Below are 25,506 nucleotides of genomic sequence, written 5' to 3' on the forward strand. Positions count from 1 at the left end.
AAAAGCATAACATTTTAAAAGCACAAGAAATGTGTTCGTATTTATGTAAATCTGTGATGCCAGACAAACAATCAAGCAGAAAAATGTCCCCTCATCATCACTATAATAAGCCTCACCTTTCTTGCACCAGACCACTCTGTTCCAGAAAACAGTCTGATTAGGACACAGAACACTGCGTCCCATCTGATTAATTCTAGTGTGTCCTCATTTGTGCTTCTAAACAGATGCTCAATAATTGCTGGTTATTTTATAAAATAAAAATCTGTGATACAGCTTCAAAAACCAGATCCAGGATGAACAAGGTGTAAGAATGATATGCACTAAATGTCATGTCAAAATAACATTAGTGAGGTGCTTGTTTGGTATACAGTAGTGTTGTAGGTATGATGAAAGCTTTGACTGGTGGATTGCGCTACGTTCTTGTTGAGGCCGGGCGCATGCTGCTGCTTACCGCGATGTTTAGCCTTTCACATGATATACAGCAAAACCACGTTTAGCTGGCTGCGCCACTGAGCACCAAGCTTTAAAAACAGTACACAGGATTGACTGACGTTACTCACAGTGTATTCACATCACAGATTTCCAAAAAATAAAAATGCATTTTAGTGTAAAATAAGGAAGCTCTACAATGGTTGTCATTTGGAGATGTGAGAAGATATGAACCCATTATGCTGGGTCTTTAAACTTTTGGCAACCTTCTGATTACTAGTCCAGTACCGTAACCACTTTGGTTACATTCATGACAGGACGGGTAGTTAGTGGATACACAAGATTCATCAGTTCAAGTTTTAATGTCGAACACAATCATGGACAATTTTGTATCTCTAACTCACCTCACTTGCACGTCTTTGGACTGTGATAGGAAACCAGAGCTCCCGGAGGAAACCCACGCAGACACTGGGAGAACATGCAAACTCCACACTGAAAGAACCCGGACCGCTCCACCTCGGAATCAAATCAGGAACCTTTTTGCTGTGAGGTGACAGCGCTACCCACCGAGCCAACACTTGAATAAATAACAGTGTTGAAAATGAACAGCGTATAGTGTGCATATACATGTGCGTATTGATGTATTGGACCATAGGCCACCCATGCAAAGTCAACAGCTTTACGTCACTACAGCCAATCAGGTGATGTTAAAGTAGAGAAGAGCATTACAGGAAGACAGTTAAGTGATGGGAAATAGAGCCATAGTACAGTCAGAATGAAACTCACTACATCTTTGTTCCTTTTCCTTGTTCCGCATCGCTTCTCAGTTTTATTTCGACTTTCTTGGACTGAACCATAAGAGGCAGGACATAGTTGCTATGGTAACCTGATTAGAAGCAGACCATGCCCTGAATTTACCCTTACACATGCACTATGCTCAGAAAGCCGGCATTCCGTTTACACCTGACGTTACGGTAAGATGGATTCATGAGGAAGTTCTGTTTGAGGAAGTATTAATCCTAAAGCTTTTGCGGTGTAAATTTGATTTGATTTAATCTTCGGTGCAGGTCACGTACTTACTGACAGTAAGTGTAGCTGTAGAAGTCATGTGAGTATGAGGTATTAAATCAAATGCAAATGATTTGTAAAACTGTCTGGGAAAGTAATGCTGTATAATGGGGTTACACAATACCAGCTAAAGAATGAACAGCCTTGTTTTGTGCAGCCATGTTTATAGTCACATTACTCTCATCTACACTGAACTTCACACTTCATCACATTCATGTATCAACTCCAACCACAGGTTAAAAGAAGTAATTCTGTTAGACACTGACATTCACCTCCCACCGCTTGCTAAGTTCCCTAAACTCAGTACTGTATGATCAGACATGAAGTATGGTTTACTGATAGAAGGATGTGCAGTAAAGAGAGAGATCAGGAATTCTGGAGAACTACATTTTTGGGCTGGCTAAGCACACAATTTGCTTTAACAACGTACTAGGTTTTTATATGACTGTCAAAATTCTCCTCTAACCCCTTTAATGGTCTGTTTAACCACTTGGTTGAGCTTATTTTTAGTCTAAATATTTGGGTAAAAATAAGCTGTATTTAAATAATCTTTTTTGGGCCGTATCTACTCCTTGGTTGACACATGTTAAACTCGAAAATATTGGTAGATGATTTGGTAGATTACAGCCTTTCTAACCCTTATGTCAACTTCAGTCTAGCAGCTGAAAAATCATCCATAAAAGTTGTATCATTTTTGTGATCATCTCAACTGTCTCTCAGGCTTATTAAAAATACTGTGTGCACTGCTAAAAAAAATATTGATTGTTTGTTGTTGGTTTAGTCCCAAGAACTAAGAACTGCAAAAATATATATATTCTTGGTGAGACCATTAAAGGGTTAAAATCATCTTTCATTGCAATGCAAGCACCTTCATCATCTTTTTGGAAACCAGTGGTTGGCTTTGTGTTGTCATCCAGGTTTAGATTTTTACTGATGGAGTAAAATTCTTCTTCTATTATAATAATAACAATAATTAGAAAAAGTCTCATATCAGGTACTGCTTATTTAGTTTACATTGGCTATTCTAAGTCCCACATATGACCTCCAATATGGCCTAAATGGCCTGATCTCCAAAAGCTATGTAGCCCATGATTTTGTTAAGCTGATGCAGTTCATGTTTTACCATATGTACTCCTTATTATCATTTTAAATCTGTATATGTGAACCACTTTGAGATTTTGGCTAAGTAAAAAGTGCTATATAAATAAACAATATATTGTTACTGCTGCAGGAACTGGCAGTCTTAACCATGTGACTGGCACTCACAGAAAGAACAAGACATTTTGAGCAGGAATGTTAGTTCTCTGTGGTGAAATTGAACCTGAGAGTCAAGTCACCCAGGCATTATTCACTTGTTAATATAATCACATATTTGCTAATAAAACGAACTGGCTGTTTGGTAAGAGGGCCAGCCTGTTTTAGCTCAGAACCGTGGGAGCGATCTGTGCTTTTTTGTGAGAGCCGTGGTTTTCCCTGGTTAAAACTTGGCACTATTAATAACCGTCGGCCATTTACTATTTTCCATTAACTGTTCTCAGATTAGAAAGATACAAGCTATTTACATTCCTTTAGTCTTGATTTCTCAACCCTGTCCTTTCAGCCAATGACTGTCCATATATTTACTCTTGTCCAGCTTTAAACATTCTTGCTCCATTTCAACAAGAATGGTTTTCCTTTTATTTATGGTATTTAATGTTCCGTTGTTGTGAGCACATCACAGTTATTCAATCAAGGAGTTGCAGCACTTATTCCGAAATGTTTTTAAGTGGAAGGAATTTCTCCCTTAGACACAGAGGTAATCCTTATTGAATAACAAGTCATCAAAACTGATATAAAAATGATAAGTGTGTATTATAACAAGTGTGGTTTGGTTTTCAATTCACATTCATTGTAAACATGTGCAAACTGCTCTGTTGTACTTAATATCTGTTTTCAAATTGCATAAAGAAATTAGAATTTCCACCTTGTAAGTGCTGCTAATAGGCCTAAATCTTATGTTTAGCTTAAACTTACAAAGCACTGTACCAAGCGTCTGCTGAAGTGGTGTAAAGCATATTGCTGTTGTACTGTGGAACATCTACATTTAGCAGGTGCTCTTATCCAGAGCAACATAAAGTCCTTTGTTTTTCTGATTTTCTTACTCCAGTACAAATAGGCAGCAGTCAAAGTATGCAAGTCTGCTAAAGCTCTGTTAGAAAATATAGAAAATATGGACAGAATAACAGGAGTTTTGTTAAGAGCCATTGGTAAGTTTAATTTAATGAAAAATTGGTTTTAATCTTCTTCGCATTTACATTTTCAGCATTGCATTTAGTAGATGTTCTTATCCATAGTGACTTACAGTTGTGACAGAATACAGTTCCAGCAATTAAAGATTATGGGCCTTGCTCAGGGGCCCAACAGTGTAAACATGGCAGTGGTCAAAATTTAAACCGTAGACCTTCTAATCAGTACCTCAGTCCAGTACCTTATCCACTAATCTACCTCTGTCCTTTTAAAGACTGTAGGAGACTTTATTGTCTGAACAGACAGAGGAACTTGAAACCTAACATCATATTGGTTTGACTGTACCAGTTTCAAGGTCTTTTTTTAAATTGTCACGAAGGATGTAAGAAGTTTAACATACCCTAAAGCTCTTGTTTTGATTGTGAACACACAAAACATGTACACATTGTAGCATTGGGAAAAGAATGCTTACTTTATGAATGAAGAATGTGGTAGAACCTGTGTTGTCACAACTCTGAGAGAATTCTGTTATTAGATCGTAAGATGTAAGCACAGGAGAACAACACTCTTGTTACAATTACATTACTAGCAGGTTCTTTAACTTCTGTATGTTGGGACTTGGATCATTCTACCACTGGCAAATACATAAAGTAGAATGCATATACTCATTCGTTCACCTACTCTACAACTCTACTTTTAATTCCAGTGATTAATCTTATCCACTTCTGTGTCTCTTTCGATCAGAGCCTGTCAGTGGGTCTACCAATCAAGCGTCTCAGAGAGAAAAGCGGCATCAGGGATGCAGAACCAGTAGCCAGAGATCTACTGGTATAAATGGCAGAAATTCAGGCCGTCGGCTCCCTCAGCATTCCAAACCAAAAGGTAAAAACAACACACATGTCCACATTATTACATTTTTAATACAAATCACATGCTGCACTTAACACCTTAAAACTACAACACTGACGGGTCAGACTAAAACTGTGGGAACTATGCTATATGGAGAAGTATTGGGACGCACCTTCCAATGATTGAATTCATGTGTGTCTGCCATAACAGTTGCTAACAGGTGCAATAGATCAAATATTTAAAAGAAATTACATGCTTACAACTTTGAGGCAACAGTTCAGGGAAGGCTCTTTCCTGTTCCAGCATTACTGTACCCCTGTGCACAGTATGTTCATATATCTGTTCATGTTTCCTTCTGTGATGTGTAGTACCCCTTAGGAGCAGCCCAACATCTTAATGGTTCCACCTTCATACCTCACTGTAGGCATGGAGTCCATGAGGAAGTATATGCAAACATTATGAACCGAAAACAAGAAAGTTTTCTTTATTAATTTTATTTCATCATTGTTTGATTTGCTTAAATGTCTGTATTCAAATCATGGAACTGCATCACTGTACTTCTATTTTAGTGAGAAGGTTTAGCATGTGGAGTAGGAACGATGATGGTAGTGACTGTTGGGATGTTTAAGATGTTTGCATGGCTTTTTTTCTTAATGTTTGCACATTTTAACAGTGGGTATGGTTGCTCTAGGGGTGTTTAAATACTTTTGGCAATGTTGTGTAGTTTTTACTATGCAGAATAGGTGCTAATAGTTCCTGCATACTCTTATTTGTAGAAGTGAAATGAAGTGGGAGTAAAATTATTGCTTTCTTAATTATTGAGTTTTGTTACTTGACCTTTAATCCAGTCAGTAGTTAGGGATTTGTGGTGGTCACTTGACAGCTGGAGAATGCTGAAATTTATAGCAGCCAGAGCGAGATGGTTTCCATGAAGGTCTGCTGTGTTTGTGTTTAATTTTCAGTTTGAACTTGATTAATCATTATGGAGAGATAAGATAGAAAACAATCAACTTCTTTTATAGCATTGAGACTTCCCTACAGGTTCAGTTACTAACACACTGTTTTAAATGCACTGCCTGAGGACTGGATTATCAGGTTTAGTTCCCATAATAATAATAAAGCTTGTTAAAGTCTTAATAACATGATAACCAGTTAATTGACTGGAGGGTGAAATTACTTCAAGAAGAAATAGTAGTAGATTATTATTATTATAATCTGTTATTATTTGTGAAACAACATTTATGATAATTAATCGCTGCCTTCTGGTCAGCAGTGTGTATCATCTTTACTACAACACCTGTGCATTTGTACTGGCTGCAAAAAGAGATAGATGAGAGAAGCTTGTATGTAAATCCATGTTATAAAGTTTAAAAAAGCTACATTTATAAAGTTATTTTATATCTATTTTTATATCTATTACTGATGCAATAATGACCTCTGCTGGCTGATTGATAGTGTCTGCACAGAGACGGGAGATAATGAGGATCAGGGTGTGGCTCTTCATACACAAAGCTCATCCACATATGAACTTGTGTATGGCTCGTGCAGGTGAAAAGTTGCATTCGGCGACTGCACACTTGTAGGAGGGGGTGTGTGTTAGTCACAGCTCACTTCAGTTAGGAGTGGAGGTCAGCATCAGTAAAGAGGAAGAGTAATGCAATCTGCTTATTGGATACGACTAGATTGAGAGGAAAATTGTAGCACTGGCATGGAATTCTTCCAGCCACGGACAAATCGGAGAGCTGGAACAATCATCTTCAGGTTGATTATGTTGCATTAGCTACAGAGTTATACAATAATCACAATAAACAGAATATTGTTGTTAGATGACACCAAAGTCTGCACAAACTCCAACGTTTAGTACTCTACCACTAAAGCAGCTGAAATCTGATTAGCTAGAGACATTTTACTTGTGTTATCTAGGTACTTTTCTTAGATTAGAGTAGAGTAGTGATTAGCCCACCAGATTGTAGCAACCTGGATTTCTGGTTTTCCAGCTGCCTAGTGAGAGCGCTGACTGAGACTTTCTGCCAAAACTGGAGTTATCTAGTTAACCAAGCAGCCTGCCTACAGCCTGTAATACACACACCCTAAGGGCACTCTTCCTCATCTCTGTGCAGGCACCTCTAATCAGCCGGCAGAGGTCGTAATCGCATTCTGACAGAGAGAGACCCACATCCGGCTCTTTGTCCCACCCCCCAACTGAGCAACTGGCCAATCGTTGCTCATACAGCCACTCAGCCTCAAACCGGTAAGGCAGAGCTGGATTTGATACGATGTACTCAGAATCCAGCTGTGGTTGCAGCGTGTCTTTTTTACCGCTGCGCCACCTGAGCGGCACATAATTGTATATTTTTAAACAGTAGGCTATTATCAAATTATTGATATAATGCTGTTCAATATTGTGCAATGCAGTGTATAATAATACAATGCTGTGCAATGTTGTGCAATATTGAAATTGCACTTGAAATTACACAATAGAAGCTGTCACACTAGGTTGCTCTGCCGCTCTGCATCCTAAAAAAAGACTGGATTTAATTAGCTGCATAAAAATAGCTAGCTTGATTACATAGTAAGCATGCTAATGGCCTGGAGCACTTTATCTGTCTAGCTTAAAATTAATGATTTTTTAATGAACAAACAAGGAAAGTCTGTAAAAGTGCAACAAAGTGAATCTGAAGTGCAGCATTGTTTTTGTTTTTTGTTTTTTATTTCAAAGAAAGAAAGTTTTTTGTGAACTTTGGGAACAGTAAGGTGGATCCATGCAATATCTGTTTGCAGTCAGTAAAAATGCGCTGGTGCGTTGGTAAAGAATTTGGTGTAGAGGACACACTCATTACATCAGAAAGGTGTGATTAGTTCAATTAAATGAAACACTTTAATGAATGATTCCCGGGAAATCACAAACATCATGTGTTTAGCAATTACTGTATTTTTTTTTATTGGTGCAGCTGATTTATGTAGGAAATATGAATTATACAGAATATTATACAGTACCTGGTACTTGATGCATTGCTCATTTATTGCTTCATGATTTTTGGAGGAACGCAGTTACTCATTACAGTTCATTGGTCAGCCCTTATCTGTTTGTACCCAGTGACCAACACAGAACCACCAGTGATCATTATTTTTTGGGTGGTGGCTTTATCATCACAGTAGTGACGCTCTGTCATTTCTGTATTCTTTAATCCCGCACTTTAGTGCCTCCTAAACCAGCAAACCTCCAGACTCCGGTGACAGAGCTGTGTAAGCCGCTGGCCAGGAGCTCACCCTTTAGCTCCAGAATGGAGGAGGGAGGTGGAGGCGGCGAAGGAAAGGGTCGAGTGTCTGACCTCATCAATCGCTTTGAAGATAACAGGTACACATTTGGGTACACAGCAGGTACACAGCCTGTTTTTAAAGCTTATTATAAAGATAATGAACACAAATAAAACTAATCTATCTTCATAACACAAATTTGTTTTTATGGAGGATATTTTTGAGATATGTATGGTGGGCAAATTTGATTATTCTTATTTATTAAATGTAAGGTCCTATTATTTGAAGTGAATGCCTAAATATTGGCTAAATAATTTCAGTAATATGCATTATTATTTTGGAATATGGGAAATTTGCCTCAACTATTTTAAATAAAGAAAATCACCCATAATAAAGTAAAAACTTGGTGTTTTTTGAGTTTTTTCATATTCACAAAAGTATTCAGACCCTTCATGTCATACTTTGTGGAAGTATCTGTGAACAGCCATTTTCTTGTTCAAGGGGGTCTAAGGCTTTGACTGAGCCACCTGGACATTCAGAGATTTGACCCAGTGCCACTCCAGTGTTGTTTTGGCTGTATGCTTTGGGTCATTGTTGCACTGAAATCTGACCTGTTGCTCTAATCTCAGAATCACTAAGAATCACCCTTTTAGTATAATGCTGGCCATACAGCCACCTCTAGGAAGGTTTGAGGTTGTGCCATGCTTTTTGTTTTCATAATCATGGAAGCCACTGTAGCCCTGGGAACAGTCAAAACCTTAGCTATTGTTTTATGTGCTCACTCTGATCTATACCTTGCGACACATAGACAGTTGCTTGGATCTAATGGCTTGTTTTTTTCTTCTGACGATGCAGTGTAAATTGTTGCTCTTTTTAGACACGTGTGCCTTTTCAAGATATGTTCAGTCAATTTAAATGGTAACAGCAGAGGGTTTTGTGAATACTTTTGTGAATAAGAGAAAAATCATATTCATTTGATAACAAATCCACAAGTAAAGCAAGCAAAAAGTCAAGGGTTCTGATTTTTTTACATTTACAATATGAACAGCATGAATTACCACTAAGATCATGTTTATACAGAAAGACTTTATCAAGAAGTTGAAGTTGACTCCCATTTACAACGGAAAGGGTGTTAAAGGAACTGAAATGGATAAGACAGCTACTGACCAGCTGCTGGTAGAAAATGAGGCTGAAGGCTGAAATAAAATGCAGAATTATTAATGTACAGATGATTAACCATAAACATAAGATTGAATTGTTCATATAGTCAGTCTATATAATATGCTGCCAGAAGAGCCTGATTTAGTTTAGTCTGCTGCACCCTGCTGGTGAAGTTTAGGCAACAACATTCATGTTAACAGCCCTTGAAATTACCAGTCTGTCATATTGGCACAACTTTACGTGAAAGGTACACACAATGGGCATTCGTTACAGATTTATAAACAATACATGGGTTTTTTAAGCAGCTAAAGTAGTTAATAAAAAGTGTAAGTGCAGTAGGGCATAGAAGAAAAATAAAAACAAATCATTAAGAAGGGCACTAGATCTCTTTTTTTGAAAGATATACATCTGTACAGTTCTACAATTGTACAACTTTAAGTCCATGTGCCAGAACTAAAGTAATGCATTTTCATTTAATAACACTGCCTCAATGCACTGTGTAACATACAATGGAGGAAAGACAAGTCATCCACTTCATATATTTAATATACTTCCAGTATAAATACACACATAATGTCCTTAAAAATGTCCTTTAGAATGTGTTAATACAGGGGACTTCTCTTGCACAATAAATGAATAACATCAGTACTTAGTCTCAAAGTCTGTGTTGGCGATTACGGCTTTGAGAAGTCTACAGTAAGACATAATTTGCTTTCTGCAGCATTATAGTTCAATTTTGGCCAATCATTTTTTAGAGGGATCCATCTGATAGACTTTAAGTTTCTAAATCCTAAATAAAAATTTAATAAAATGATTAAAACATTTAATCCTCTATCTGTCTTGTTTTAATTTGACTTTATGATGAAAATGGCTTAAGAGTTCAAGAGAGGCTTTATTGTCATTTCAGCTATATGCAAGTACATATTGAAACGAAACAACGTTTCTCCAGGACCAGGGTGCAACATAGAATTAAAAGTGCAAGACAATACAATATACACAAAAACAACACTCTAGCAGGGCAGACATCTAACAGACTGGCTTGCTGGAAAGAAGGCATCAGAAGACAGCGCTACACTAAAGTCTCTGAGAATTTCAGTATGAATCATTGTACTGCTGACATTTATTTATAAAGATTAAGTGACTGTATGTCTGTGTCACAACTTGTGAGACTAAAATAGCTGAATCAATTAGTTAAAGGCATGTCAATATGTTTTAAATATGAAATGTATTTGTAGTCGTTGTGTGCTAGACTTTAGTACATACACACAGTTCTGGCTCTGATATGAAAACTCAAAATTCAGTAATGTTATACAGGTTAGGCTGGTATTTTTAGTATGTACAATTAAATGTTAGGCATGATATATAAGCAATAGAGGTGGTGTTTAAATCCTTATCATAAGAAAGAGTTAGCTATGTATGTATGTATGCAAATGATGTGGTTTAAAGCAGCAAAGCTCACACACTCTGTCCTCGTATGCATGTTGTCCTAAACTTACCCTGGCAGCCTGAGGTATTCAAACACAGATGGTTTTTCCAGACATACTCACACATGGGTAAATGATCAAAATTCTATTGGATATTCTGCCCCACACAAGCTTAAAATAATAGCTACTGTATAAATACACACTCATATATACGTACATCCTGTTTGTGCTGCAGGTCTGATAACGTTGCTCTATTTCAGTTGTGTAGGAGGCAAGATCTTTATTGTACCGCTGGCCTAAATAGATTCTGTGGTGGGCCTTGAGACAGACAATGAAAACAGTAATGCACAAGTGGTAGCTGAGGGGTCCTAAGAAGGCAGTTTAAGAAGGTGTACATCATGATGAGCATGTTGGAACAAGTTACATTTAAAGACAGAAAAGTCATCTTTAGTGTTTGTGGTCTTATTAGATAGTTTGTATAGTTTGCAAAAGGATTTTAAATAAAGCTCATATGATTACAAATCTACAAATATTAGGAACACTACTGCTAGGTGTTTACCTCTGGGTAAAGGTAGGCTGCCTGAAGCTATATACCCATGTCTTGCCACAACTTAATGCGCCCAGTGTATTTTTACAGTGTCATGTGTGTATGAAACTGTACACCTAAAAACCTCCAAAACTGGCACCTTTTCTACTTCAATAAAGCAGATTAGAAAAAAAATTTCCACCTCACTTTTACTTCATTTGTGCAGACCTAGCATTGCCCTCTTACTTGTTCCAAACCAGTACTAGCTGTTCTCCTGCTTTTTACAGTTTGGTTAGTTAGAGGGCCTCTGCCCTCTCGGCAATTTGGATGGGAACTGGCATGAGTCCAAAAGTGAACAGCAGCATTTTTACCACATCATGGATTTAGCCAGCACCACCTTCTTTGCCCATACATGTACACATTAGTCTTTTCTGAAACTTTATCTAAGCTTACTTGCTTTATATATGCTGTGATAATGCACATTAGGGTCATTATACCACAAATGTATATCTGTAGGAACTGTGCAGTGATCTGGTGTGGTGTAATGTACTGTACCACCCTCAGGTTTCTGCCACCCGCCCTGTACAGGAAAGGATTGTCTGCAGGTGGGCCACAGACTGGAAGCAGCTGGAAAGTGTACAGGATGTGTGGTTATGTGGGGGCTGTTAAAAGTGTACTCAGTGTTGCTTACTGCTTCATTAGTCCTGGTTTTTAAAAAAACTCCTATAAGCAGTAGAACTTTATCAAATGTTCACATACACTTGTACGGGACATGCATGTTATGGCAGTTTTGGAATTTTAATAATTTTTTTGCAACTATTCTTTCAGAGATTTTAACTGTTTTTTAACCAGCCAAATTGCTTATTAGGCTTTTTGTTTTACTATAGGTGGTGGCGTCACTGGTCTCTTGACAAAATCAGGAGAACACCAAGCTGTTACTATACGCTGAATCCAAGAAATCCCAACAAAACAATGTATTACAAGCACATTTTTAAAAGCTATTTGGGTTGCATCTGACCATATATACAAATTACTACCTTAGCATCATGTGACTGTTTGGCTTTTCTATTCAACTTTGGCAAGAGCGGACTATTTTATGTATTAGCCCAATTATATTAATATTAATTAATAGGTATAGAAATACTTGGGCTTTAATCACAGTTCAAAGTCAAAAGTTTCATGAACTTGTCCTGCAATTAAACAAAATTATCGGGACGCACACTTCTTTGTTTCAAAAATCAATCACAAATTTAAGTATTTCTTTAGTTTATAGTGGGTATTTCTAAGAAAATCTGCTGTCAAACAATACATAGACATAGATAGTGACTTCTAATTACTAATTTAGTGGTGTAGTTCTGTTATTTAATTTATTGGCATGACCTTAATAACTCATTAGTGATTGTAAATGACTTATTTGTGCTTATTTTAGTAGGACTACTTTAACTACACTCATTAGACTGAGCCCTAAACAGTACAACAGGAAAAATATGTACATACTGTATCCTGGAAAGCAGATGATTTTAACAAGTCAAGAAGTGACTACTTGATTTATTTGATTACTTTAAACTGAGAATAATTTGGTCTGAATGATCAGCTGTAATCCAGTAGCCAGAATTGAAAACTTCTGGAACACACTGTTTACAGTCAAGTGAGCTTTTACATCAGCATGGGCTTAGAGGCTGCTGTTTAAGAAGGAAATTCTTTTTAATTGTACTACTTGTGGCTTATTCTAATGTGTAGAGTTACAAACAAGTCACCAACTTTGGAATTAAGAGGCCATGTACAAACCCATAATATTATATAATATTATATATTATAAACTTATAGAATAACTCAAATTAATATGAGTTACACAAATGTGGTTACACGCATGTTCCTTACAGGTGTATGTAAAGATTTAACTTAAACTGTAGTTTTTATCTGTGTGTGTTGTATTTTGGCATGTGTTATGAACTAGGGCTTTCTCTTGAGACAGTGCAGCAGTGCCTATCCTCACTTCCTCTGCCTTCCCTCCTTTTCCTCCATCACTTCCCTAACCTGCATGGTCTCACATCCTCTGCTAACACCCAAACACGCATGCTTGGGTACGCGCGCACACACACACACACACACACACTCACTGTGCTGCCCTACATCGTAGAGGAAGTTTGTGCACTGGTGTATTTTTAACTCTAACACATTTTCTCACTTGCTCTTGCTAGATTTCTTACTAGCTACACAAGTGAGCCACTGTTTGCTGTTAGTAGAGGAGATATTTCACTGCTTGCTGATAAAGAAAATCTTTTGCTACCTCTGACCTAGGTTCTTTCTCTCTCTCTCTCTCTCTCTCTTTCTCTCTCTCTCTCTCTCTCTCTCTCTCTCTCTCTCTCTCTCTCTCTCTCTCTCTCTTACAGAGACACTAACGGCAGGAAAGAGGGTTCGCCTCAGAAGACTAACAGACCTGTTAAGAGCAGCCCGTTACACAAGATCTGCCAGAAACAGCCACAAGACACCAACACAGACAGCACTGGCATTGCCAGTCATGCACACATGCCGTCTGCCAATGGGGTGTTAGGTCAAATGGACAAAGACAGGGAAGACAACAGGGCTGCAAGATCTGCCAGCCAGCCAGTACTGAATGGAGATATAGGTGAACAGAGTGTAGACGGGGACCCGGAGGGGTCTGTCTGTGTCACTGAGGCACCGGGGGAAGAGGACCGGAGCAGCAAAGAGAAGACGAAGAATGAGGCCGATAAAGAGGACAGGAGTATGGAACACAAGGTGAGTGTGTGTTTAATGTTTTTAGAATATGCCACTTTTTTAAACATGAACAGGCAGGGGCTTATTAAAAGTAATAACTTACTTGCAAAATCACTATAGTAGTTGTACTGTGGTACATTACATAGTTTCTCTATGGTGCATAACGCTGACTTTGGTAACTGTATGATCAAACTATAGTCAATATTCTATAGTCTTTTTGTTTTTAATATGTTAATAAAAGCATAATAATAAAGTAGTTTAACTGTTTAATTGCGTGTTATGGTCAGTTTGGTTACTGTGTAAACCACAGTACTTTTCTACTGTATGGACACTATGGTTACTGTACGTGAAACCATGATGGTATGGTGGTTCATGATCACTTTTAGTTATACTACAGTGATTATAAAACAGTGTTTCATGGTCACTATGGTTACTATATGTTAAAACATACAGTGCCACAGTGGTTTTACTATTGTGTTTTATCGTCACTCTAGTAACCATATGGTAAGCCTTACTGCTTTACTAAAACACGTCATGGTAACAATCTTAACCCATCATACCTCAGAGATTGAGCAACAGTGGTATATAGTTCCTATGGTTTATATTCTGGTTACTATGATTATGTTACACTTTGCTGCCACGGTGGTTTTACCATCCATCACAATGATAACTGTAGTACAATTTAGCCATCATGCTACAGTAAGTTTACTATGGTTAATGGTAACAATGGTTACTCTATGTTAAACCTAATATAATAACCTTACTACAGTAATTTAGTTGAAGTTATTTAGTTAGAAGTTGTTGCATCAACTTCTTTTAAGCTGAATATAAATGACTACAAACCTGAAACAGATTCATAATTGTAAACTGGCCAGGATGTAAGGCAGCAAAGCAGCCCGAACAGATGATGCTTTCTCCATTATGCTTCACATCTGGATTAAGACTTTGTTGTTGGTGTGCAGTGCAGAATTTCCCTCCGGGACCCCAGAATTCTCCCAGAAGCATTGTAGAACGTTAAGACGGTTTGGTGAAAACTCAAAATGCATCTATGCTTTTTAAGAGTAGTGCTGTCCGTCCATCAACACCATTCTTGTTTGGTGTTTTTTGTTCAGTGGACAAACACCAAGTTTAGAAATGTCTTTCGCTATAAACTTTTGGTTTCTCACCACCCATTTTAGCATTTCACAGCTCAATGCCAAAAGTAGCAAATCTCCTATATTTATTAACTGTTTGTCTTATAGTGATTTTGGTGAGATTTGGTGAACATTGAGGTATACTTTTGTATTATTTCCCAGTTTGTGCACATCTAAAGTTCTTAGTGCACCTATATTACCTACACTTTTATTCTCATCTTATTTATGGAAAACCTGCCTAACTAACCCAGATGTTTAAATACTCATTTCAGTCTGGTGTGTTCAGTTAAGAAGTGGAATGCTTATTAGATGCACCAGCTTCTGCAACGGTGCCATTTTTTCCTTTGTTAAGATAACTGTGGTTACTGTATGTTGAAATGTGATTTTAGAATGCTACCTTTAAGGGTTTTTTGGTTTTGTTTTGCATTTGATGCAGGTTGTGTCTGCACATGGGTAATGAGGGACTCATTTATTTGACATGTTCTGCCCATACTAAAGTCTTTATGCTTTCATGCTCTCCAGTTGGTGCTAACTTTAGAGCCTTAATCATTAAATTGCCTTCATTTTTTTCTTCAGAAAACCTTTTTCGATCTGGTAACAATACATATCAGTCATAATTTCTTGCTTCCTGGACCATTACAATGTCATTTATTGCAATTATTGTGAATGTCAGTGTAGCAAAGTTTGCAAATATTATTTGTTGCTTTTATTTAGTTATAAACTTATATACTTTCTATTCTTGTTGTAACGGATTGGTTATATAGTAACAGAGTAGTTTTCACCATGATACTTAGTGTTTTATCATTAAGCAGAAATATGGACTGTTACAACAGCATTTCACACATTTCTGTGGAATGTGAAATAATATACCAAGGTATTGTCAGCTCAAACTATAGCACCACATCACAACACTGGGTAATTCCACCATGCAGCTATGTTCTACCTTACTAAACTACCATTGTAAAATATTGTAGTGTTTATAGAGATGTAATATCAAAACATTTGTGCTTTAAATCTATGGTTACAGTAAAAAAAAAATTCACCGAAAGATTTAACCAAATAAGTGATCCCCTTTTTACCACTTAACAGCGAGTTAATTCTCTCACATCAATGATTTCTTGTTTAATAATCACTTCTATTAAAAGATAAAACAAGAGAACAGAACCCACCTTTTCATGAACCAGTAGTATGTATTATAATCACATTTTATTTATTACAAAGGCTCTTATGTAATAATAATGAAACTGTCATGTAATAATTTGTAATATTTAAAGTTTACCTTCCTGTTTTTACCATCAACTTTGCTAGCGTTGCAAATCTGCAGTCTGACTTTCAGCTTGTTCTCCCCCTATCTACTTAACGTCTTTCAACTCCAGTCCCTTCTTTAATGTCTATTCTTGTTTCCCCTTGTATGAACAGTAATAGTAAAGGTCATGTTTTTTACCAGTGTTGTTGGTTTGGACTACTTGTCTACTTAAAAGTGCTGAAACCACAATGCTTAGACTTTCTGCACCAGGAGGTTTAGTTCCAATTTGCTGGCACTTGCTCTCTACCACACTTCATTTAAGTACAGTTGGTTTGTTGATGTGTTTAGGGGAGAGTAAACTGACTCTGTCTTTGACCTTTCAAGTATTCCGCTAAGCTCAGACATCCTCAGCATGCAGATTAATTACTGCATTACTTGCTTAGTCTGTGTTGACAGGTACATTTCAGCCTGCTCTGCAGGGTTATGTCCTTTATCTGCTCTTACACGTGTGATTCAGGTCCAGAAGGAATTGATCATTATTAAATTATATAATTTAGAATTAAACTTTTTTGCCCCCAATTATATATTTTTATATTTTCTATAGTTTTTATATTGCACAAAACTGCACCTTTTTTAAAATTACAATGTAAATTGCACATGCTAAATGTTTACAATGTTTTCTATGTTTACAGGTATGAATGTGTGTGTTAGAGAGTGTGAGCTGTGTGAATAAGATTGTCTTTACTGTATTTTTTCGTGCACTGCAAGCATCTGTGTAACCAAAAACAAATTCCTTGTATGTGTGAGCATACTTGACCAATAAAGCCCGATTCTGATTCTGATTCTGATTCTGATTCTGATTAACCCCTAAGTATGCAATCATTCTGGTTGAGGAGGGCTGCAGATTAGCACATCTTTTACAATATATAGTGTGCCAACAGCTGCTTTAAACAATGTATTGCTCTGCTGCTTGTGCTGGAGACCTGACTAGTCTATATGCATTGTTGTTGCAGACGCAAGAAGCCCCCCCGACCTTTCCTCTATAAGACATGGCCATTTGTCTTGTGTCCAACCAGACTTGAGGCCTAGACTTAAACCTGGGTATCCCAGTGGGTTACCACATTAGACCACTGCACCACCTAAGCACCAGTTTTTACCATTTTGACTATTCTGCTAACTGTAGCCATTTTGGTTTTGTTTGAATATATGACACCTGAAACTGCAAACGTTACGTTTGATTGCATACAAGCAATCAGTTGATGTACCACAAGCTTTAGCTGTTGAAGAATAAGGCTTAAAAACTAATTTTATGGAAAAAATTGGGACAAGCATTTTGCAAAATGTTCATATTGCATTACAAGTAGGATGTACAGCAATGTCTAATGCATCTTAAATTCTGATGTTACTATTTTGGTGAATGAATTGAATGTCCAGTCACGTGACATCTTTTAAGTAAAAACACCAGGTTCACTTGATCTACCTCTTAAAAAAGGAAATGTGACAGAGATGTGTCAGATGTTTAGAGCAATCACAAAGTCTCAAGTTGTTGTGTGAATATTGAAATCCTGTATGGTACAGAAGGGTCAGCTCTTGTACTGCTTGAGCCATAAGGATTAAGGGTTTTGCTTAAGGGTTTGGTTGATAGCCAGAGCTGTATCTCTGAGCCACCACTGTCCCTAACAATAATTAAAAGGCATTAATGACTCACTAAATCTAACTAATAAAACTATTCATTTTATGGGTCCAAATTATAACTACTTAAATTTTTCAGGAGACCAACGAGCAGAAGCTTTACAAGATAGCAAATGAGCTTCTCCAGACAGAGAAGGCCTATGTTGCACGACTTAATTTATTAGATGGGGTAAGTGTGCCCGTACATGTTGCTGCACTTGCACAATTCACATGTAATGCATTTTCCCAGTTATTAGATTTAATGAGTTTAATAGCTAGGGTACATTGCTTTTATGACTTAACTAGCAATGATGATCTGAATGAGCTTTAGATGATCTAGCATACAAAAACGAGACTAAAAATAACTTGGCCCTGTTGTGCAGGTGTTCTGTACTAAGCTGATGGATGAGGCAGGGAAAGGCACGTTCCCTGTCGAGGTGGTGAAGAACATTTTCTCTAATATTTCCTCCATCAACACCTTCCACAGCCAGTTTCTCCTTCCAGATTTGGAGAAACGCATGGGAAAATGGTAAGAGCTTTATTCTTTACTGAAGTCAGATCACTTCTCCTGAAATAATCTCATTCTAATGATTGTGTTACTCAATGACTTACACCATTCATTACACCAAGGATGGTGGCGAATTATTACAAAAGTCAATAATGGAAAGGGGGTCAAGAGGGAGCCTGAAGGACACAAATCTTCAAAAAATAATAATAGTTTGGGTAAACTTTGTTAGGTGTCCAAAGACTGTTGCCTTATGTATGTGTGCGATGATGGTGGCTGGGATGACAGTGGTAGCTCAGCGGTTAAGGTACTGGACTAGTAATCAATAGCTTGCCTGTTCAAGCCCCACATCTTCAGGTTGCCACTTTTTGGTCCCTGAGCATAATTCTAAATCGCTTTGGATAAAAGTGTTTGCTAAATACCACAAATGTAAATGCAAATTGAGGCATAGCAAATAAATTAAAATGCAAGTACATTTTTGTGTATTAAAAGAAAACTATTGTTTTTGTAGTTATAAAAAAAATCCCTTACTGTTCTGTAGAAGATCTATATTGTTTTATAGATATTTATAGAACGTAAAGGGGAAGTTTGACATTAAGGGTATTAAAATGTTTAATGTGTTTATTTAAGCAATGTCTTGCTTGAACAGCTTGTCAGGTTCCACAAATAGGAATTTTTTCTCAGCATTATAGAATGACTTTTATAAAACGGATAGTTCCGGTCCTAAAATCTGATTGGCTGAGCCGCGTTCGAAGCCGTTGTAAAATCCCCGATAAACGCACACCTATGACCACCTCACATCATTCCATATTAATACGCCACTGAATAGAAAAAATTAATGTTATTTTCGCCCTCATGTTGCCTAGCAACACTGTTAATCGAACTATTTTGCGTCGCGGAAGAATGCTTTATTGTAAGTTTATACACAATAAATACATTTATGAATTAAACATTGTTGTATTTATTATATTTTATGTTGACCGCTGTTTTATAAAAGCAATAAGCCACTCGAGACCGTGCATTACTGTTATGATTTTAGCACGGGGAAAGAAGTTTTAGGCACTCCGCTTCGCGTCGTGCCAAAAACGTCATCCCCGTGCTAAAATCACAGTAATGCACGGCCTCTCGTGGCTTATTGCTTTAATATAATCTCTAAAGCTGAATTTGGTCACTGGTCAGTTGTGATTTCCTGTTATCTTTAATTATTATTTAACAGTCTACTGTGCCTCCACAGGGAGTCAACACCTCGTATCGGGGACATACTACAGAAACTCACCCCCTTCCTAAAGATGTATGCAGAGTACGTGAGGAACTTTGATCACGCCATGGAACTACTGAAACAGTGGACAGATCGATCACCTCAGTTCAAGTCCATCGTTCAAGACATCCAGGTTAGAGGGGCAGTGATGGTTTTGTGTGGTTATTTTCTATTTCAGTCTGTCATGGGGCAAAAGTGCAAGATATAAACACATACAGAGATGGTCAGGAGCTTTAGGTAATGGTTATTAGTGCCATACTAACTGATTTAAGTCTGTCAGAAATTGCTAATCTGGATTTTTTGAGCACAACACTGTTTACATAGAATGTGTAAAAAAACATCTAGTGAGCAGCAGTCAGTAAATAGAAGAAATCCAATGGCTTTACCTGTGTCAAAAAGAGCGTTTGCCAGTCTGCAGCCCTCTTTGGCCTGCTTGTATGTTGTGTGTGAGACAGAGGTTGACAGTGTCGTGGGGGAATTGGGCATGTCTAAATTAATTTTAAAAATGTATATGCTTTAAAATATTCGCTGGATGTATAAATAATTTGGATTTTAGTGACACAATGACTGGAAATGGTCAAAAGCTGTTCTAGCAAGCAATCTGAATACCTTACTCACTAAAGTGTACTGTATAATGTTTTTTTTCTCTAATGCACATAAAATCAGCCTTGTACTGGTTGTTTTGTTCTAATACCAAGTGTGCTTCTTTATCATTAACACTAGCCAGTTGTTTATTGTTCTTTCTGGTCCTGAGTTCAGAAGCAGGACGTCTGTGGGAGTCTAACACTGCAGCACCACATGCTGGAGCCTGTGCAAAGAGTACCAAGATATGAGATGCTCCTCAAAGACTACCTGAAGAAGCTCCCTCAGGACCACGTGGACTGTCGGGATGCCGAGAGTGAGTCCTAAAAAACTCGTCCTTGTCATTTTCTTGTAGTGTTACATATTAAGATGTAATAAAATAAACCTTTTATAAGAAGTATTCTGCGACTCATCTATGTTTCTATGTGTCGACATTTGCTTTTTACGTTTTGAGAAAATTATTTTTCTCATTCTAGAGTCTTTGGAGATTATTGCAACAGCAGCCACACACTCCAACACTGCAATTCGCAAATCTGTGAGTGCCTTTATTGCTCTCTCCACTTTTCAGAAAAGTCTCAAACCTAGTTTTACCATGGAAAACGACTGTCTTAAAATAACAATAAAAACATCTTAGAAATTGGATATTTTTTCTGATGCTTATTTTTTGTAAGACAGTTTTAATGGTTTTATCATACAGTAATTAATATATATCTTAAAATTGTAATTTGTCTGTGTTTAAGAGATTTTTACATGCCAAGATAATTTGCAAGCCTGAATGCTTTTGTAAATAAGAGGTTTTTAATTTGAATTTTGAAATAATTAAAAAATGCTCACACAATAAATTGTGCAAACCGGCAAGGGGTCAGGATACTTTCTGATTCACTTTATAAGATAATGTGCAACAAAAATGTAAATAAGGAAGAATTTAAGGGTCTGCAAAAATGCCTGGAAAAAACATTTTCCTAAAAGGATGACAAAACAAAACATCTTGCACAGAAAGAAAACATTCGTGTTTAGATCAAATCGATACCATATGCTTGTTGCTGTACTCACGTATTCATCATGTTGTTTCTGACAGGAGAACTTGAAGAAACTTCTGGAGATCTATGAGATGCTGGGTGGGGAAGAGGACATAGTCAATGCATCCAATGAGTTCATAAAGGAGGGCCACATTCTTAAACTGGCAGCCAGGAACACCTCATCCATGGACAGATATCTCTTTCTGGTGAGCTCAACTCAACTTCTGTGCTGGATTCAATCATTATTATTATAGTGCAGCTATCAACAGTACTGAGATGCTCATACTTCCAGTCCAGGCACTTGTTTCTGATTATTATATCTAATATTTAATGACACAATAATGCAAAATTATGATGGAAGTTCCAAACAGCCTCAGCAGAATGAGGTCACTTTTCTACTTACCAGATGCCACAATGGGTGGAGGAATACAGTCAGCATAGAGTAATCCTCCATATGTGATAAAGCTCTGTTAGGAATCTGCTCCAGTGGCTTCAGTGTCGGCAGGCACATGTGCTAGTAATAAGTAATTGGAAATTATCAAATTGAAAGGAAAAGGGGGTAATAATAATAACAAATAGTCCTAACCAAGGCACGGTGGCTCAGTGAGTATCTCTGTCGCCTCACAGCAAGAAGGTCCTGTGTTCGATCCCCAGGTGGGGCGGTCTGGGTCCTTTCTGTGTGGAGTTTGCATGTTCTCCCTGTGTCTGTGTGGGTTTCCTCCCACAGTCCAAAAACATGCAGTCAAGTTAATTGGAGACACTGAATTGCCCTATAGGTGAATGGGTGTGTGTGTGTGTGTCTGCCCTGCTATGGACTGGCGCCCCATCCAGGGTGTTACTGTGTGCCTTGCGCCCATTGAAAAGCTGGGATAGGCTCCAGCACCCCCCTGTGACCCTAATTGGATAAGCGGTTAAGACAGTGAGTGAGTCCTAACCAAGTTATTCACAGTTATTAGGACCTCTAATTTTTGCATCATTTCCAGAGTAGTAACACTGAGTTGTCTCATAGTTTTGGTCATATAGAGTTTATAAAGTGATGAGCCAAAACTGTGCACTGCAATGCCTATTTCATAACAATCAGGGTTATTTTAAATGTTGGGCTGATGGTAGCAGATATGGGCAGCCACAAAAACCTGAATGACTTTGATGGGGCCAAATTGTTATAACCAGACAACTGGGTTAAAGTGCCTTTATAAACTCACTGATGTTGGCAGACATAAAAGCTGTGGTCTCTAGTACGGACCAACAGAAGGGCTGTTGTGGCTTAGATTGCAGGTCATTTTAATGCTGGTGATGAAGTGAATGTGTCACTACACCATGTATGACACAGTACCCATGCTAACTCCTATCCACTGTTGAAAGCACCTATAATGAGCAGGCAGGTAGGCATCGAAACTGAATATCGACACAATAAAACAATGTTTATTGTTCCAACAAGTCTTTCTCCAAGATCATGTGGATGGCTGCATTTACCTGTGGAAGAGATGTCACCACATCTCAACATGCAAAATTGAAAGACTTGCTAATAATGCCCTAGAATCAGATACCACAGGACTCTTTCAGATGTGATGGCTGGTCATAATGTTTTGGCATATTGATGTATTTTTTTTCTCTATGTGGTTTTCTCACATCTGTGTGTTTATCTCTTTGCCTTCAGTTCAACAGCATGCTGCTGTACTGTGTCCCCAAATTCAGTCTAGTGGGGCAGAAGTTCACAGTACGTACACGAATTGGCATTGATGGGATGAAGGTGATGGAGACATATAACGAGGATTATCCTCATACCTTCCAAGTGTCTGGAAAGGAACGAACCCTCGAGCTGCAGGCCAGGTACACCTCACTTTAGCCTAACTCAAATAAATCAAACAATTGTTTAAATAAATTCTAAACTGTTCTCTTGATTGTTTTCTGTCCAGCTCTGAGCAGGATAAAGAGGACTGGATAAAGGTAATGAGATCTCACAGTTTTCATCTTTTTTTTATTCTTTACATCCCTTTAAACAGCGATGTTCTTTGCCTTTTAGGCTTTCCAGAAAATAATCGAGATCTTTCAACAAAAGAACGAGACCTTCAAAATGGCTGCTAAAGAAATGGAGGAAGTATCGGTGAGTAGCATGGCATCTACTGGAAAGTTAAGCTAATAAATTAAGTTAAGATAATAAACTTGGAAATCTCAGTACCGAAGCTTTATGATGATTTATTTATAAGATTTTGTGTGTCACTCAGATATCAGATCTGGGAAAGCGAGCGCCACGCTGGATTCGGGATAATGAAGTGACCATGTGTATGAAGTGTAAAGAACCCTTTAACGCTCTCACTCGGAGGAGACATCACTGTCGAGCCTGTGGTTATGTAAGTAGCACAGTGCTGTAACTTTGATTCATTTAGTTTTACTCACCAATTCATCCAAGCACACAAACTAGTATCCTCAGTTCTCAAGCATCCTGGACAAGATGGATCCCAATCCATCAATGCAACCCACCTTCCTCAGAAGCAGACAATAATTTTTGTATGTAGATGCCTGACCAGCCCACAACACCGCTGTGGATTTGAACTCTGGATCCCAGCAGTAGTGGGCTGGCAAAATTAACCACTGAGTGCCCTACCAAACGATTTAAAAGTGTTATAAAAAGGGAAGGTAACAGTGGGAAACATGGCAATGTCTCAACATTTTTGACTGTGTTGCAGACATCAAATTCTAAATTTGGTTAGATTTACAAAATACAATTAAGTTTTACAGTAAAAACATTGGACATTTTTATTTTATTACTGTCAGTTAAATTATGCGAGATTCTTGATTTTATTGTATTTTACAAAATATCTTAACTTTTCTGCAAATGGGTTTGTGGTTAATTTGAAGCTTCAGTTAATTAATTATCATGTTTGAACATGTAACAGCTGTCACTAAACTATTATAATCTTGGTCTCTGTGGCTACTTGAGGCTCTGTAAAAGGACCTGGGTTGAAACCTTGTCATTGCTTACTGTCAATGAGTTTGGCATGGCCTTCCTGTGGCTATGCTAAATTGCCTCTTGGTGCTGTGTGAATATACGTTTATGCCTTTGGCCGGGTGTCTCCCAGTGAAGAGAGGGGCTCTATTTGTTTTGATTTAAGTTAACCTCTGGAGTTTCTGGCCAAACCTTTAAAGGAGTACATGTGTCGTTTTATGTTTTTATTTTAGGTGGTGTGCTGGAAGTGCTCAGAATATAAAGCTCCTCTGGAATATGATGGCAGCAAGATGAATAAAGTTTGTCGTGATTGCTACTCCATCCTAACAGGGCATACTGAAGAGACAGAGGGCAAAAAGAAGGGCATTCTGGAGGTAAGCTCATCATTGTATTTAACTGTAAAAATATGAACTTTTATATATGAATTAACATTTTAATTTTAATTGTAAACCAGAAATAGAAACTGATATTTTATAAACTTGAAATATACCATAAATTGTCCATCCCTCAGACATAGCCAAACATGTCTGTATGTAGTCGTCTGACCATCCGATAGCACATCTGGGGATTCGAACCCTGGATCCCTGCGGTAGTGAGCTAAAATCATTTACTGTTTTGACCCTCTTTCACTATTTATAATGCTGTTTAAAAAAATCCCTACGTTCATCAGCATTACATGTGTATTTTATATAGATATTCTCATTACTAGACTTAAGTACTTATTAAGACCTTGTGCTAAAATGTGAGAATAAATATTGTCATTTAGAGCAAATCACAAATCAATATTCTGTATTATAACCCTGATTTTCAATCACAGACTTTAAAATTGACTGTATGCCACTCCAGGCAAAACAAATTCTAGCTGCTCTGCTTTGTGTGATGGCTTGTGACCATTCGTCTTCCTTTTGATCACAATAGCTGCAATAGTTGTGAGACGAATGCCTGATTATCTTTTAAAAAATAATGAACAATAAATTACTGCCTGGTCCTGTTATCTACACAGTTGAGTGTCTAAAGTCAGTTTAAAAACCACAACTTCATTTACTGTTCTGCTTCCTCTTGATCAAGTTTCAGTTTAAGCTAAAGCTTCTGTCTCTGGCACTTGAACTGTGATTAAACCGTGTGTGTGTGTGTTGTTTTCAGATTGAAGCAGCGCAGTTCTGTGGCAGCAGTATAATGTGTGGCTTCCTGCAGTACTGTGAGAAGAATAAACCATGGCAGAAAGTCTGGTGTGTTATTCCTCAGAAGGAGGCTTTAGTGCTTTATCTGTATGGAGCTCCTCAGGTGAGTGCATCATCGTCTCAGGATATTTTCAGCTCATTTACGTTCCATTATGGACACATACAGTTAATGCAAGTGAAAACTTTACTTCCTGATTTTAAAGTTTAGTCAGGGGGTTTTAGAGAAACGTTACTGATGACTCATAAGAGAAGAAAACTTCTGCTTTCGTTCCTGAATACCACAG

The 25,506-nt window shown here is 37.6% G+C and overlaps 1 protein-coding gene across 2 annotated transcripts in view; it reads left to right on the forward strand.

Annotated features, from left to right (window-relative positions):
* Positions 1–25,506, forward strand: part of fgd4a (FYVE, RhoGEF and PH domain containing 4a) — a 55,102-nt gene that overhangs the window by 24,521 nt on the left and 5,075 nt on the right. For both annotated transcript variants that reach the window (XM_063004257.1, XM_063004256.1), the window contains exons 3-17: positions 4,468–4,605; positions 7,774–7,930; positions 13,335–13,701; positions 17,831–17,920; positions 18,114–18,259; positions 19,470–19,626; positions 20,253–20,391; positions 20,552–20,610; positions 21,154–21,300; positions 22,752–22,924; positions 23,011–23,041; positions 23,118–23,198; positions 23,320–23,445; positions 24,275–24,415; positions 25,185–25,325. In XM_063004257.1, coding sequence (XP_062860327.1) covers positions 7,857–7,930; positions 13,335–13,701; positions 17,831–17,920; positions 18,114–18,259; positions 19,470–19,626; positions 20,253–20,391; positions 20,552–20,610; positions 21,154–21,300; positions 22,752–22,924; positions 23,011–23,041; positions 23,118–23,198; positions 23,320–23,445; positions 24,275–24,415; positions 25,185–25,325 — 1,872 coding nt within the window. In that variant the 5' untranslated portion in view covers positions 4,468–4,605; positions 7,774–7,856. The remainder of the gene's footprint in view (positions 1–4,467; positions 4,606–7,773; positions 7,931–13,334; positions 13,702–17,830; positions 17,921–18,113; positions 18,260–19,469; positions 19,627–20,252; positions 20,392–20,551; positions 20,611–21,153; positions 21,301–22,751; positions 22,925–23,010; positions 23,042–23,117; positions 23,199–23,319; positions 23,446–24,274; positions 24,416–25,184; positions 25,326–25,506) is intronic.

This window comes from Trichomycterus rosablanca, chromosome 11, assembly GCF_030014385.1.
Source record: "Trichomycterus rosablanca isolate fTriRos1 chromosome 11, fTriRos1.hap1, whole genome shotgun sequence".
In the NCBI taxonomy this organism is placed as follows: Eukaryota; Metazoa; Chordata; class Actinopteri; order Siluriformes; family Trichomycteridae; genus Trichomycterus; species Trichomycterus rosablanca.